The sequence below is a fragment of the Ochotona princeps genome, chromosome 13 (genome assembly GCF_030435755.1).
Source record: "Ochotona princeps isolate mOchPri1 chromosome 13, mOchPri1.hap1, whole genome shotgun sequence".
In the NCBI taxonomy this organism is placed as follows: domain Eukaryota; kingdom Metazoa; phylum Chordata; class Mammalia; order Lagomorpha; family Ochotonidae; genus Ochotona; species Ochotona princeps.
The window spans coordinates 48,746,384-48,762,804 of NC_080844.1; the positions used below are offsets into that span (position 1 = coordinate 48,746,384).

At 44.8% G+C, this 16,421-nt stretch overlaps 1 protein-coding gene across 2 annotated transcripts in view; it reads left to right on the forward strand.

Moving 5' to 3' along the window:
• The first annotated feature begins 4,130 nt into the window (after positions 1-4,130).
• SLK (STE20 like kinase) overlaps positions 4,131-16,421 on the forward strand; it is a 58,114-nt gene continuing 45,823 nt past the window's right edge. For both annotated transcript variants that reach the window (XM_004579875.4, XM_004579876.4), the window contains exon 1: positions 4,131-4,285. In XM_004579875.4, the coding sequence (XP_004579932.2) occupies positions 4,136-4,285 (150 nt within the window). In that variant the 5' untranslated portion in view covers positions 4,131-4,135. The remainder of the gene's footprint in view (positions 4,286-16,421) is intronic.

Consider the following 16,421-nt stretch of genomic DNA (forward strand, 5'->3'; position numbering starts at 1 on the left):
TCAGTCCTAGTGACTCTTAAAGACCCCTTTATTTAACCTGTTCATATTTAATACATATAACTTGCTGAGTTTGCAGATAGGATCCCCATTAAACATGCCCGTTGCACAGATTTTATAGTGGTTTGGTTGGGGGTGACTATCAGTGGGGTTGGGACAGAGGAGGAAAATTACAGCTTCTGAGTTAATAATTTCTGTGTTATTTGAATTGCTAACAGCAAAGATACACTGTCTTTTTTTTTTTAGTTTTTTAAAAATTAATTACACTGCATTATGTGACAGTTTTATAGGTACTGGGATTCCCCCCACTCCTCCCCAAACCCTCCCCCCATGGTGGATTCCCCCATCTTGTTGCATAACTACAGTTCAAGTTCAGGTGATATTCTTTCATTGCAAGCATCTACCAAGCATAGAGTCCAGCATCTTATTGTCCAGATAAGTTCAGCGGCTTGCTGAGGAGACCTTCTCTGGTCTGAAGGTAGAGCCAGCAGAGTATCATCCCTATCAATTAAAAGCCCCAACATAACGTCAGGAACAATTTATAACGTTATGGAATTAATTGACATAGTATTGAGTAACCAATATGTTAAAAAAAAATGCAAGTTCTTGACCACATCCTGTGACTCCTTCATTGACATTTCAATTTTAGTTTATATACAACTGGGTTTTATACATATTAAAATGGCTATAGATTACTGTTCAGCTGTCTTGTGTCTATTTTCATTATAATATTTAGCATTTTATGGCGTTGAAGCATAATTTTGCTGAACCTGGCTTTTTTTTCCGGGTAGTCTAGACTGGCTTATAACTCTAACAAGACATGTGTCAACAGTTTAGGTGCAGAACAGTTTTAGAAGGGGTGTGCAGAGAAATCCTCAATACCCTAGTGAGGAGTAGTAACCAATCTTTGGATATACTATCTTTTAACATGAGAACACAGTAAAGGTTTTTCTGTTTGGAAAAGAACAAAAACATGAAACAGATTTATACCCTTTGACCCAAATCTACTTCTGTTGATTAATCTCAAGCAAATAAGAAATATGTAGAAAAAGATTTTGTGTCCCAAGATATTTATTAGTATTTTAAGACATAAAAAATTGTAAATAATCAATATTTCATGATGGAAGAGAGCAATTACTGATTTTACCACAATGTGAAATGTACAGGAGACAAGCCTCTACATGTAGTATAATCTCATTCATGTGAAAAAAAATGCATATCCAACAAAAAACCTGGTTGGATGTTTCATGGATCCTTGCCATTGGTTGCCTCTGGTGGAATTCTACTAGTTTTGTATCTAATTCTTCTTGCATTTCTCTGTTTTCTTCACAAATGGTAATAACTAAAGATTGGTATTGTTTTCAAATGTATACACAAGTGTCAACATAAACGTGCACTTTACAATGCAGACTATCTTAATAAAACTTAAAAAGTAGGAAGATTATGAGAAACCAAATCTTTTTTTAAAAGATTTATTTATTTTTATTACAAAGTCAGATACACAGAGAGGAGGAGAGATAGAGAGAATTATGTTTGGTCTGATGATTCATTCCCCAAGTGACCGCAATGGCCAGTGCTGTGCCGATCCGAAGCTAGGAGCCAGGAACCTCTTCCGGGTCTCCCACACAGGTGCAGGGTCCCAAAGCATTGGGCTGTCCTGGACTGCTTTCCCAGGTCACAAGCAGGGAGCTGGATGGGAAGTGGAGCTGCTGGGATTAGAATCAGCGCCCATATGGGATCCCGGCGTGTTCAAGGCGAGGACTTTAACTGCTATGCTATCATGCTGCCAGGCCTGAGAAATCAAATCTTGTTAAGCTCTTTCTGGAAGTTAGATTTTTTTTAAAGATTTATTTATTTTTACTGTAAAGTCAGATACACAGAGAGGAGGAGAGGCAGAGAGGAAGATCCTCCATCTGACGATTCACTCCCCACGTCACTACAACGGCCAGTGCTGTGCCGATCTGGAGCCAGGAGCCAGGAACTTCCTCCAGGTGTCCTACACGGGTGCAGGGTGCTAAGGCTTTGGGTCATCCTCAATTGCTTTCCCAGTCCACAAGCAGGGAGCTAGATGGGAAGTGGAGCTGCCGGGATTAGAACCGGTGCCCATATGGGATCCTGGCGTTTGCAAGGCGAGGACTTTAGCCATTAGACTACCACGCTGGGCCCTGGAAGGGAGTTTTGTGCAACATTTTGGGGCTGGGTGGTAAACTGGTTGGGGTGGGGTGGTGGGTGGGCATCATATAGATAGCGACAATGCTTTACTCAGGAACCTACTCATTCATGCCAGGTACCTGGATACCAGGCAGAACAAGAGGCCACTGCCCTCAAAGTGCTCCTGGAGGAGAGGTGGAACAGATCGCCTTCTGGTAGATGCCCACCACCTATCGCTGTTTGAGGCTGGACCTGCAGACTGGCAGGAGGAAGCAAGCTTTAGACTGTGGAGGTGTCCCTAAGGTGAGGATCCCCTTGGGGAGCGTCGCGCTCATCACTGGAGGAGTGGGCTTGAACAACAATGATATATGAATGTCTTTCTTACCAGCACACTGCTCACGACTTCTGTCCCACCAAACCCTCGTTACAACCAGGAGGGTCCTAAGGACTTCCATTGTGCTATGAGGAAGCTGAGGCTTGGGGACGTCGCCTACCTGCTCTGGTCCCCATGCTCAATTGCACCACCCTCCGTCTCCTCTCACTGCACTCTGAAACCAACTGAAGAGCAGTAAAGCCCACTTTCTGGGTTCAACTCTGATTTTCCATTCTTTTTTTTTTTTTGACTTTTTTTATTAATTATTATGCATTATGTGACAGTTTCATAGGCTCTGGGAATCCCCCCACCCCTCCCCACGCCCCTCCCCCCTGGTGGATTCCTCCACCTTGGTGCAGTATTACAGTTCAAATTCAATCAAGATTCTTTCCTTGCAAACATATACCAAACATAGAGTCCAGCTACTTATTGTCCAGATGGGTTGAACAGTTTCTTGGGGAGACCATTTCTGGTCCAAAGTTAGAGCTGGTAGAATATCATCCCAGTCAATTAAGAGTCCCAATATAACATTAACAGCAATTTGTAACATTATGGAATTGACATGGTTTTGTGTAACCAGTATGTTAAAAAAAACCAAAAAACAAGTTCTTAACCACAACCTATGATTTGCTCATTGACATTTCAATTTTAGTTTGTATACAGGACCGGCTGCTATATACCTTAAAATGGCTATAAGGTACCTTTTTGCTCCTAACCAGATCCCAGGCAACATCCGCTAGCACAGTCAAAAGCGTCGGAGCCAATCAGTGCAAAGCCAGGGGCTGGCGAAGATTCGGGCGGAGGGGTTGGAGGGTGGGGTTCGCATCGTCAAACCAAGGAGCCCGCGGCCGGGACCACAGAGCCCAGGGCCCGACACCCTAGGCCTCCGAGTCCCTAGACGCCGCCAGCCTGCCCGGCCCAGCGCGCGTGCGCGGGGCGAAAGGGGGCCGCCCCTGCGCGAGCGCGCGGCCCGGAGCGCGCGGGCGCGCAGCGGGGTCGGCGTCGGCGCGCGCTCCAGGCCGCGGCTTGTGTGGGCTGGGGAGGGAGCGAGGCGGCGGCGCCCCAGAGCCGAGGGGACGCGCGGGCCTCGCGCCGCAGGAACGGACGGCTGTGGAGGAGACCCGGCGCTCGCAGCCCGCGGCGGGAGAGCTCTGCCCCTTCCACTGCTCGCTTCGGAAGCTGCCGGCCGCTTCCCTCGCCCCGGAACGGCCGCCGCCCCTGGAGACTCGCCGTGACACGGGCCTAAAAGCCGCCGCGGCTGCGGGCGAGCGTGCAGACCGCCGGGACCCGTCGGGTCGGGCCGGGCCCCGGTGGACCGGCGTCCGGACAGGTGCAGCCCCCCGCGGGCCGCCCGGGGCCGGGCCCCGAGGCTTCCCCCCCTCAGCGCGGCGGGCCGGCCGGGCTCTGCGCCCCCCTCCTCGCCGTGGGCCGGAGCCCCGGTCGCCGCCCCGCCCTCTCCGGGGACAGCCGGGCCGGAGCCGCGCGAGTCGGAGACCCCGAGCCGCCTGCAGCACCGCCCGTCCGCCGGTGGCGCGCCGACAGGGTGCCGAAGAAACTTAGCCTTTTATTGTTTTTAGCCCTTTAAGTGCAAGGAACTCTGTGTGGGGAGGAAAAATGTCCTTCTTCAATTTCCGTAAGATCTTCAAGTTGGGGGGCGAGAAAAAGAAGAAGCAGTACGAGCATGTGAAGAGGGACCTGAACCCCGAGGAGTTTTGGGAAATCATCGGAGAACTGGGCGACGGAGCTTTCGGGAAAGTGTACAAGGTGAGAGGGAGAAAACGGGAAGTGGCACTTGGGAGATAAAACGGCCGCCGGCCGGGAGGGGCCCGAGGACCTCCCGCTGCCCCGTCCCTTTCCTGCTTTTTTTTTTTTTTTTTTTCTTGACTTAGCAGCGCGCGCTGGAACTTTCTTCAGCTTGGCATCCAAGGAGTAGCTGAGACTGGAGGGCTTCACGGTTGAACCCTAAGGGGCTTGGGTGCAGTTTTCTCGTGGGCGGCAGGGTTGCACCTTCCAGTATGTACACTCTAAAGACAGTTGGCTTAATTCCTGGCAGGGGTCTGGCCCTGGCTCCCAACAGCCTTAAAGCAGAATGCTCATTTGTTTGGCCCTTGTTGGAATGCTCTGCTTAGCTTCTGGGGCATGCAGAGGGCTGTTGTCCATAGCTAAAACCTAGCAGGTTCTAGCCATCAGAAACTTGCGGTCCGTCCTTGGGTTGGTTGTTTGACAGCATCATGTAAAATAGAATGGAATTTCATAGAAAATTTCCAGGAGAAAACTTGCATCCGGTGCTAGTTTCTAAATGGCATTGTAGTAAGCTGTGGCTCCTACCAGTGCCTAGGCATGAAAGCGTTACACACACACACACACTTTTTTATTCTATAGGGAGATCTGACATTTTAACCTGAAGGCATTCAGGTTACCTACTTACTTTCTGCTAAGGAGCATTTGAATGATGTCATCGGAATATTTTCATCCTGAAGGGTGAGGTTGTTTTTTTTTTTTTTTTTTTTTTCTTTTTTTTTATGAGACGGCCGTTGAGGGGAAGGACCAACCGGGTTGCCTAGAAGTGAAAAAATAAATAACTGGGGTATTTATAGGAACTTTGCAGTTTTAAGTCCTTTCATGTAATTTGGCCTTCACAAAAATCCTGCAAGGTAGGCAGCTCCATAGTGTGGCCACAGTTCACAGGTGAGGACACTTAAAAAAAATTTTTTTTTAATTGTTTCATGATAAAGTTAAATAGGATCTGGGATTTCCCCTCCACATCCCACGTCCCCTCCACCCCTTACTGATTTCCCCTCTAGTGTGACAGTGGGTGTTCCTTCATGAACAGTCATAAGTCCATCATTCTGCTATTGAAGTGTTTCCTGACATTGTAGGCAAGGACAGTGTTGGAGGGTCCAGCATCCTACTGTCAGGATATTTTCAGCTTTCACTGGGAGTTCATCTTTGGTCTGGATGCAGAGATACACTGCCCCGTCTCCACATCTGGACATGTCAGTCCCTGCTACACTTCTGTTATACATCATCCCCTTACATACAGAGCCAGAAAACACAGTCCACAACAGGGAGAAAAACAGAAAATTTTCATCAACATCAAGTTAAACAACATGCTACAGAATGACCAATGCAAGGACACTGTTGTTAGGAAGGTGTTCATACAAGGCACAGCTCCACCTGAGCTCAGGCCTTCTGACTTCCATGTGTGGCCCCAGCAGCATTTTGCCTACTTTATAAGCAGCATTTGTGTGGGTCTGTTCCCTGCCACAGGTGCAGCTTGTCGAAAATCCTAGTCCTCATTCTGCATGCAGTCTCCTCTGTTTTCAAAAATCATTGTTCATAATTGTCCCATATTACAGTTCATGTGTTTATACCTCATTAATACTGTTCTGGGGCCAACATTATGTTTTACATTTGGGTTTACCCCTTTGCCTTGGCACTTAGCACTTCTGTGGAAGTGAAGGAACGTGCTCACAGAAAGCTTGTTGACACTCTTGTTGCCAGTGAAAACTGGTGAAGTGAGCTTCAGCATTTGGGTGGAGGGTTGGGTAGGTGTGGAAGGAAGGGCGTTAGTGCCCTGGGAAGATCTCTTCTGGGAATGGTGTGTCAGTGTTGGCTTTCACTTCTCTGCCAGTTTATTTCCTTTGCTGTGAAGTTGCAGGTTTTTCTAAATGTTTGGCCCCCTTACCCTGTTAATGTTCTGTGAGTATGTGATCAGCTGAGGAAAGCAGAACCAATCCTCAAGGCACCTGGCGTTTTATGGTGTGATGGTAGTATGGTGCAATTACATTGTTTTATCAAGCACAAACAGCAGTGGCTTTTGAGTCATTGTATCCCAGCACCCTCACTCAGTAGCATTGTGTAACCTTGGTTCCTTCTTTGCTTGTCCTCATAGGTAAGCCCTGGCTTCTCTGAGAATTAAAGGTGGTGGTAACTATAAGACACACAGAGCTCAATAAATGGTGGAAATTACTACTGATATCTAGTGGTATAGGATGGGGGCAGGAAAAGGGACAAAATGGGAAACCGTGGCCTTCGTTCCCGTGACAGAGGTTGGTGGCGCGGACGTAGTGACTGTTTCACACAGTGTAATGGTGCAAATTGAAAATGTCCTCAAAAATTAGCAGAGTTACAAGACTGAATATTGAAATTGTGTTGAGGATAATTTCTGTGGGCTTAAAGACTGTTTTAGGATGATACTTGAAGAACATGAGTTCTTAACATCTTTTTCGTTTTACTGCTCTAGGTTTCTAAGAAAGAGTATGAAGTTTTTTTTTTTTTTTTTAAGAACTTAAAATTTAAACTTATCTGACCTATTTTGGCCAATTTTTCGTAAAAGCTTCTGCTTTTCGAAATTTCCTAGAAATTATAAATTTATAAACTACTTCCTATATACAGAAAAAGCCATTGTACTTTAACATTATATGAAGTAGTATGCAGTTAGAAAACTATTTCAAAACTTTTATCATTTGCTTATGGAAATTAGTAACTGTTATGAAGATTATACTGTAAATAGGTAATCATGTTGTATGTTTATTGGAGTAAGCTTTCAAATGCAGTTGTGTTGCTTCCTTCTAGTTCAACACTAAAATACAAGTAACATAATTACTTCCTTGTCTGAAAACTTCATTATTTTACATTTATTTTTTATTGTACTATGTATTTTAAAACAAATAAGTGAGCTGTGGAATATCCTTCACAATTTTCTATTTTAGGTTTCTTTCTTTCTTTCTTTTTTTTTTTTTTTTAATTGAAAAGGATTTACAGGGAGAAGGAGAGAAAGAAAGATCTCCATCCACTGGTTCATTTTTTTTTTTTTAATTTATTTATTTTATTACAAAGTCAGATATACAGAGAGGAGGAGAGACAGAGAGGAAGACCTTCCGTCCGATGGTTCACTCCCCAAGTGAGCCGCAATGGCCGGTGCGCCGATCCAAGGCCAGGAACCAGGAACCTCCTCCGGGTCTCCCACGCGGGTGCAGGGTCCCAAAGCATTGGGCGGACTGCTTTCCCAGGCCACGTCCTCAACTGCTTTCCCAGGCCACAAGCAGGGAGCTGCCGGGATTAGAACCGGTGCCCGTATGGGATCCCAGGCGGGTTCAAGGCGAGGACTTTAGCTGCTAGGCCACGCCTCCGGGCCCCCACTGGTTCATTCTTAAAATGGCCACAGCAGCTAGAGCCTAGGTGATATGAAGCCAAGAGCTTCTTCCAGGTCTCCCACGTAGGTGCAGGGTCCCAAGGCTTTGGGTCATCCTCTGCTGCTTTCCCAGGCCACAAGCTGGATGGGAAGTGGAGTAGCTGGGACACGAATTTGAGCCCATGTGGGATGCCATTGCTTGCATGTTAAGGATTAGCTAATTGAGCCATAGTGCTGGCCCTGGATATCTGTTTTTAGCAGGAAATAATGGCATATAATTATCCACTGAATTGCATATATTGAAAGGTAGTTTATCAGTTAAATCAGTTGAAGCTGAGCTGGTTGTGCGTTGAATGCAGGTGATTCTGTGACAGTTGATTGTGTGCCTTTTAAGAAATGGCTCAGGGGCTCTTACAGTGACGAACCATGCTGATCCTCTGTGGTACCAGCATCCCACATAGGTGCAGTTTTGTGTCCTGCTGTACTCCCCCCCTTTTTTCTTTTTAAAATTTATTTATTTTTTTTATTGGAGAGTCAGCTATATAGAGAGAATTAGATATAGATAAAGATCTCTGTCCGTTGATTCAGTCCCCAAGTGGCCACAACAGCTGGCGCTGAGCCGATCCAAAGCCAGGAGCCAGGAATCTTTGAAACGGGGGCAGGGTCTCAAGGCTTTCGGCCATCCTCCACTGCTTTCACAGGTCACAAGCAGTGAGCTGGATGGGAAGCGGGCTGTTGGGATTAGAACCGTGGCCAGTATGAGATCCCGGCATGTGCAAGGTGAGAACTTTAGCCACTAGGCTACCGTTTGGACCCTGCTTCAATTCTGATACTTTTTTTTTATATATATTTTTAAAGATTTATTTATTTTTATTACAAAGTCAGATATAGAGAGGAGAGACAGAGAGAAAGATCTTCCGTCCGATGATTCACTCCCCAAGTGTGCGCAGCGGCTGGTGCTGCACCGATCTGAAGCCGGGAACCTGGAACCTCTTCTGAGTCTCCCACACGGGTGCAGGATCCCAGGGCTTTGGGCCGTCCTCAATTGCCCTCCCAGGCCACAAACAGGGAGCTGGATGGGAATTGGAGCTGCTGTGATTAGAACCGGCGCCCATATGGGATCCCGGGGCGTTCAAGGCGAGGACTTTAGCCGCTAGTCAGCGGCGCCGGGCCCCTGATACTTTTTCTTAAATAGACTCCTGTTTCTGGCTTGAGAAAATAGCAGTGGATGTCCCAAGTCTTGAGCCCCTGCACTCACATGGGAGATGTGGAAGAAGTTCCTGGTTCTCAGATTTAGATTGGCTCAGGTCTGGCTGCTGTGGCCATTTGGGGAGTGAACCAGCAGATGAAAGATCTCTCCTTCCTATGTGTCTACTTTCTGTAAAAATCTGCCTTTTCCAATAAAAAGTAAAATAGATCTTTAAAGAATATAAAAAAGGTTGGTCTTAAAAATCTGTTTGCTAAATATACCTGTGTGCTCCTGTATTTTCAGTACAAAGATTATATATGACAGTGTTTCTTTTTCTTTTTAAAGATTTATTTATTTATTTTCATTTGAAAGGTAAATTTTTATAGAGGAGAGGGAGAGATCTTCCATTCTCTGGTTCACTTCCCAATGGCTGCAGCGGCCTGAGCTGAACTGATCTGAAGCCTGTTGCTTCTTTTGGTCTTCCACATGGGTGCTGGGGCCCAAAGATTTGAGCCATACACCTCTGCCTAAGCAGGCCATAAGCAAGGAGTTGGATCAGAAGTGGAGTGAACTTCTGGGTGTTCCAAATGGATGCAGGGGCTCAATGACGTGAGCTGTCTTCTGCTACTTTCCCAGGCCAAACATAAGGAGCTGGATTCTAAGTGGAGCAGCCAGAACCAGAACCAGCGCCCATATGGGATGCTGGAACAAAAGACAAAGGGTTAACATACTGAGGCATTGTGCTGGCCTCAAATAAAGTTTGTGAGCAGTTATCAAGATGGAAAGATTAGACCAGCATCGTAGAAATCTCCTGCCTGCTTTCTGAATCTTTACTCTCTATAAGGAAACCTCTAACCTATCCTTAAACTATTCATTTATACAATTTTCCTATTTAGTTTATTATCTGGAATTTAACGTGAAATACAATAAACTTGTGAGTACTGGAACTTTAAATGAATGAACTGATATAAATGTATTCTTCTGTGTCTTTCCTCTTTCAAAACTAGCATTAATTAATTAATTGAATTTATGAATCACCTTTGCATGAATTTGAAAATCTAAGTTAAAAATTAAATTAGCATGCTGAGAATATTGTCTTGCAATGTTTGTGTATTTTATCTCTAGTTAGCTTTTTTTTTCAGTATTTCAGTAATGGGTTATAATTTTTTTCTCTACATACTTTGATGCACAAACTACATTAAAGGTATCTTAAATGTTTTTTTTTTTTTATTCTGCTGAAATTTCCTTTTTCTTTAACTGTGTGCAACTGTCAGTAGTCTTCTGAGAAAGAACCCATGGAAAGTGCATTTCTTAATGACCTTGCCCATCAGAATTTATCTTTATTATAATGTCATACTTTGTGGAATTTTAGTTCAGAAATAAAATTTTTGTATGGTTTTAAAACGTTCATTTAATGTATTTGAGGACAGAGAGAGAATGAGTGAGGAAGGAAGGAAGGAAGAGAGAAAGACAATGAGAAGATAATTTTCTTCTCCTTACACCTTCCCCAATTAGTGAAAGTGGCCAGGGCTGGGCCAGGCTGAAGTGGACAGCCAGGAACTCCTTCCTGGTCTCCCACAGCAAGCTTGATCCACTGCCATAATACTGGCTCCTTTTATTTTTTAAGACTTAGAATTATTTTAGATTTTAAAAAAAGACTTACTTATTTTTATTGGAAAGGCATATTCACAGAGGAGAATCTTCCGTCTGCTGGTTCATTCACTCCCCAAGTGCCTCAGTGGCTGGAGTGAGCTGATCTGAAGCCTGGAGCCTGGCACCTCCTCTTGGTCTCCCATGCGGGTACAGGGTCCCAAGGCCCTGAGACTGCTTGCCCAGATCACAAGCAGGGAGCTGGAAGGGACGTGGAGCAGCTGGGACACGAAACGGTGCCTGTATGAGGCATCTGGAGCATGGAAGGCGAGGACTTTAGCCACTAGGCTATTGCACCGGGACCTATTTTAGAATTTTGTCCTCATGTGTTGCTGTTGAAGAGATTGATGTCATTTATGTTTTGACACTTTTTCTCTTGATAGGTTTTTTTTTTATCTCCTATCACTGTTATATTTTGGTGTTTATCTTTTGCCCATTCCTCTACCTCTTATTTTATTGGGCTGTAAGTTCTTTCAGTTCAGACTCTTTCAGTTCTGTGGTGTTTTTAAAAAAGATTCATTTATTTTTATTGGGAAGTCATATATATAGAGAGGAAAAGATTTGGAGAGGAAAATCTTCCATCTGCTGATTCACTCCCCAAGTGGCTGCACTGGCTGGACCTGAGCCGATCTGAAGCCAGGAGCCAGGAACTTCTTTCAGGTCTCATGCAGGTGCAGGGGCCTAAGGCTTTGGGCCGTCCTCAACTGCTTTCCCAGGCCACAGTGAACTGGATGGGAAGCAGGGTAGCTGGGATTAGAACCGGTGCATATACGGGATTCTGGTATGTGCAAGGTGAGGAATTTAGCTGCTAGGCTACTGTGCTGGGCCCTGTGACCTTTTCTTATCTACTTAATAGTCTTTGCCACTCTTGCCCCTCCCTGGCAATTAACATTTCTTGACGTGGTATTTAGATACTCAGGGTCACTCAAGTCATTGGACACTTATTTGACCTCTCAGAAGCATTTCATATGTTTGACTATATTTCCTTTTTTTCCCTCTTTCTGCTGGTTCGCTCCCCCTGTAGCTGGGGCAGGTTGAAGCCAGGGGCCAGGGACATGGCTTGGTGCCAGGGACATGGCTTGGTCTTCCATGGTGGCTGGTAGGGACCTCAGTGATTGGACCATCTTGTGCTGACTTCCTGGTCACATTAACGGGGAGTTGGTTTGGAGGTGAAGGAGCTGGGGCTCCAACTGGGATACCAGGCCCCCATTTTTCCTTTGAAAAATGTTTGGGTTTTTGATCACCATAACCAGTTTTTTTTTCTAATTTAATTTGAGAGAAAGTGCATGCTTATGCTCCTATCTGCTAATTGCTCTAATCAGGTCTTCTCATGGTGACAGGACATCAGCCATCTTCAGCCATCACTGCTGCCTGCCAGAGTCCACATTAGACAGAAGTTGGGCGTCAGAATTGCACCTGTCAATTCCAAACCAGGCACTCAGATTTGGAATGCTGCCATCTTTAACTCTGGGCCCAGTGCCTGCCTCTCACCAAGCTCTTCATTTTCTTACTATCTTTATGTGCGCTGCTCGAATTCCTTCAGTTGCTTTTCCTCTTGGGTGTAGAGCCTTTTCCTTCTCTCTTGTGAGATCCCATCTTCCATGACTTTAGTTACCATCTACATGCAGTGTATGTCTCTAACCTAAGTGCCCCGCCTCTGCCTTTTGGTCTGGAGAGCCACCCATCCAGTTGTCTGCTACAAATTTCCACTGGATATCTCACAGATACCTTAAGTCCAAAGCATTTCAACTCCTGGTGTCAGCCTCCAGTTGATTCTATGTTCCCTTTCAGTAATTGCCAGTTGAATGGTCAGGAGCTTTAGGTTATTTTTAGCACTTCATGTGTTCTTATCTAAAAATCCAATTAAACACCAAGGTCTGTTAGATCTGTCTACTAAAACTGGGTTTTTGTCTTTTAGTTTATTTTTTATATATTTAAAAAAAAGATTTATTTTTTATTAAAAAGGCAGGTTTACAGAGAGAAGGAGAGACAAAAATCTTTCATCTGCTGGCTCACTCCCCAAGTGGCCACAACACTAGAGCTAAGCCAATCCGAAGCCAGGAGCCAGGAGCCTCTTTTTGGTCTCCCACACATGTACAGGGTCCCAAGGCTTTGGGCCATCCTTGACTGCTTTCCCAGGCCACAAGCAGGGATCTGGATGGGAAGTGGGGCAGCTGGGATATGAACTGACGTGCATATGGGATCCTGGCACATTCAAGGTGAGGACTTTAGCCACTAGGCTACTGTGCTGGGCCCCAGAAGTAGTTTTTAATGGATGTTTCAGATCAAAGTTATGAGAAGAAAATGTTAAAACCAGAGTAGTTGCTTTATATGCCTGTATTTGTTTTTAAAAAGAGTTATTTAGGGCTCGGCGGCATGGCCTAGTGGCTAAAGTCCTCGCCTTGAACGCCCCGGGATCCCATATGGGCGCCAGTTCTAATCACGGCAGCTCCACTTCCCATCCAGCTCCCTGCTTGTGACCTGGGAAAGCAGTCGAGGACGGCCCAATGCATTGGGACCCTGCACCCACGTGGGAGACCCAGAAGAGGTTCCTGGTTCCCGGCTTCAGATCGGCGCAGCACCGACCGTTGCGGCTCACTTGGGGAGTGAATCATCGATGGAATATCTTCCGCTCTGTCTCTCCTCTCTGTATATCCGGCTTTCCAATAATAATAAAATCTTAAAAAAAAAAAAGAGTTATTTATTTGTTGGAAAGGCAGAGTTACAAAGGGAAGGGGCAAAGATCTTCCGTCTACTGGTTCACTCTCCAAATGACATATGAATAAAATAAATACAAAAATATATTTTGGTCTTTCTGCATATATACTTTCCTAAGTATTTAAAAATTGTTTTGAGGTAGCTTTTTGAAAAGTTTTATTTTTATTTGAAAGGCAGATTTTTACAAAGGTGAGACAGAGGGTGTCCATCTGCTGGTTCACTCCCTAATTGAGCAGAGTTGGGTTGATCTGAAGCTAGGAGTCTTGCTATGGGTGCAAGGACCTTTCCCAGCCTGTTAGTAGGGAGCAGGGAGTTGGACTGGAGATAGAACAGCTGGGTCTTGAACTGTCATCCATTTGGGATGCTGGTGCTGCAGGAGTAGGTTTAAGCCACTTCATCACCATGCTGGCCCCAGACTGCCTCAGTGCGGGGGACAAAAATGGTTCCCGGATGTCATCCCAGGGAGCTCAGTCAGGGAAGAATGTCTTGAGGATGTTTACTTGGGTGGTCTCCACTGCTGTAAGATGTTGTTGATTCATTGTTTCAGTCTTGAGAAATACTTCTAATGCCTGTTGGCTATCGATGTCTATCTTGGTATGTTCTTGGGCTTAGGTACTTAAAAAACCAAAACCCAATACTGAATCCCTATTGAACTGGTCCTTAAATGCATCTCTTCTATATATTGGGCTGACGAATGCAGTGGCCCAGCCCTACCTGGCCCATCTCCCACCTGCCTGTGGGTGCAGCTGCTTGGTTCATCCTGCCCATAGTCTGGTTCTCACAGATATCAGCGTGTGGATCAACCTCCTTAAGGAGACCCCTACCAATCTTGTTCCCAGACTTGGCTGTCGTGCACAGATGGCCATGGTGGCCTGGCTTTCTACCTCCTGGGCTCTCATGTGTATTAGTGTGTGCTGTAGCCTAATCATGGCGATCCCCCAAGAACCCCTACTAGGACCATCCCCAGACCTGGCTCTTGTGTGTGCTGGTGGGTGCTGGGGACTTGTCTAGGAAACCCCTGAAAGCCCGGCCAGGCCTGTGCCCAGCTGTGAATTTTTCTAATTTACCATCTTAACAGGTAATGAGTATTTCTATAAACTAGTGCTAAAGTAGTAATTTGAATGTTTTCTTTATTAAAGCAAAGGTATTTATATCAACCTTCATTTCTTCTCTCCTTTCTTGTTATATTGTAACCTCAAAAGTGTAAGCAAAATTAAGGTTTTGTTTTTTTTTTTTTTTTTTTTTGCTATGTGTCTTTAGCATCTCAGTGTCAAAGAAATACATTGGACAGGTTGAATGTTTAGCTTAGTGATTAAGATGCTAGCACCTCATGTTGCAGTATCTAGGCTCAATTCCCAGTTCTGCCTCTGGTCTCCAGCTTCCTGCCACTGCAGACCCAGAGAGGAGCTGTGCTTGGGAGAGCTGGTCTGGAGCTCCTGGCTTTGACCCCAATCATTGCAGGCATTTGGGTAGTGAAACAATAAAGGGGAACTCTTCCTGCCTGTCAAATAAATAAATAAAATTTAAAAATAAGTAAAAAACAGTGTACTGGAGCTGAATGTCTTATTTTTTACTTACAAAGCATGTATTTATTTCTGATTGGCATAAATGACATTTATACCACTTAAAACTCTACAGCTGTTTTACAGCTTATTAGCATTGGATATCCTGTCACAATTTCATCAAGAATGACAAGCTAACATGCCAAATTTAAGTCATCCTGGTAGAGTCTTAGAATTTGCTGCCTGCTTTTTCCTAGTATGTGCCCCATCTTTCATGATAATTAATGAGACTGAGTTACTTTTCATATGTTTATTGGCTTTTTAGATTTCTTGTTCTCTGAGGTGCTTGTTACTGTTTGGGGGGCTTTTATTCTTATTGATTTGTGGGAACCTCTGTACACTCTGAATGCTGTATACTCTGAATCCTTTGTTGGTTGTGTATGATAACACTTTTTTTTTTTATAATTTTTCACTCTTCCTGGTGTCATTTCTCACAGATATTAAATTTTAATGTCCAATTTGTAAAAATTTTTCTGCATTGCTAGAACTTTTTATTCCTCCCCCCCAAATTATTTGAAAGGCAGATTTACAGAAAAAGAAGGAAAAACACAGAGATCTTGCAATTGCTGGTTCATTCCCCAGCAAATGAACTGAACTGGCATGAGGCCAGAAACCTGGGGCTTTTGCTGGGTCTCTCATATGGGTGCCAGGGCTAAAGCTGTGGGGCTGTCTTTGCTGTTTTCCCCGGTGAATTAGCAGGGAGTTGGATTGGAGGAGGAGCAGTTGAGCCTCAAACCAGTGCCCATATGGGATGTTGGCACCATAGGCAGAGGCTTAATGTACTATGCCACAGCACTGGCCCAGACCAGAAATTTAAAAAAAAAAAAAAAGATTAGTTCATTGTATTTGAAAGAGAATGAATGAACTAGTTCTTTTCCAAACGTCCCACAACAGTCAGATCTGGGCCAGACCAAATCCCGTAACTAAGTGTGGATCTCGCGTGTGAGTGGCAGAGTCCAAGTTCTTGGTTCCCTGAGTGCTTGGTAGCAGGAAGCAGAAGAGCCAGTAGAACCAGACACACTGATATGGGCATCCCAAGCGGTGTCCTGTTTGTTAGGCTAAATGCCTTCCCTAGCTTTGTTTTTCTACACTTGGTCTTAGCCAAAAGGCCGAGAAGCAATCGCTTTGTTTTTTTCTTAAAGATTTATTTATTTTTATTGCAAAGTCAGATACAGAGAGAGACAGAGAGGATCTTCGACTGATGATTCACTCATGACTGATCTTTGGAAAACATTTCATCAATAGAATTTATGTTTTCAAACTAACATTTGAAATTTGTTACTCCATTTATGTTTGTATCTTATTTCATTCTTTAACTTTTAAGAGTTTTAGGGATTTAGTTTTTGCAAGAGTTAGAGAGAGAGGGGGAGAAATGGGGAGAGAGGGAGAGATCTTAATCTGGAATAGCCAGGGCTGGGCCTTGCTGAAGCCAGGAGCCGGATGGGAAGTGAAGCAGGCAAAGATTCCAACTGACGCTTGTGTGGGATGCCAGACCACCACTGGTGGCAGCTTAATGTGCACCATACTGCCAGCACCAGATTAGACTTTTAAACACATTGTGTCCTTGAAATGTGTCTAAGGAATGTTATCACACACTTATCAATGTTTATTTCAGTTATGGTGTTTTAGTCCCCCCCCCCCGCC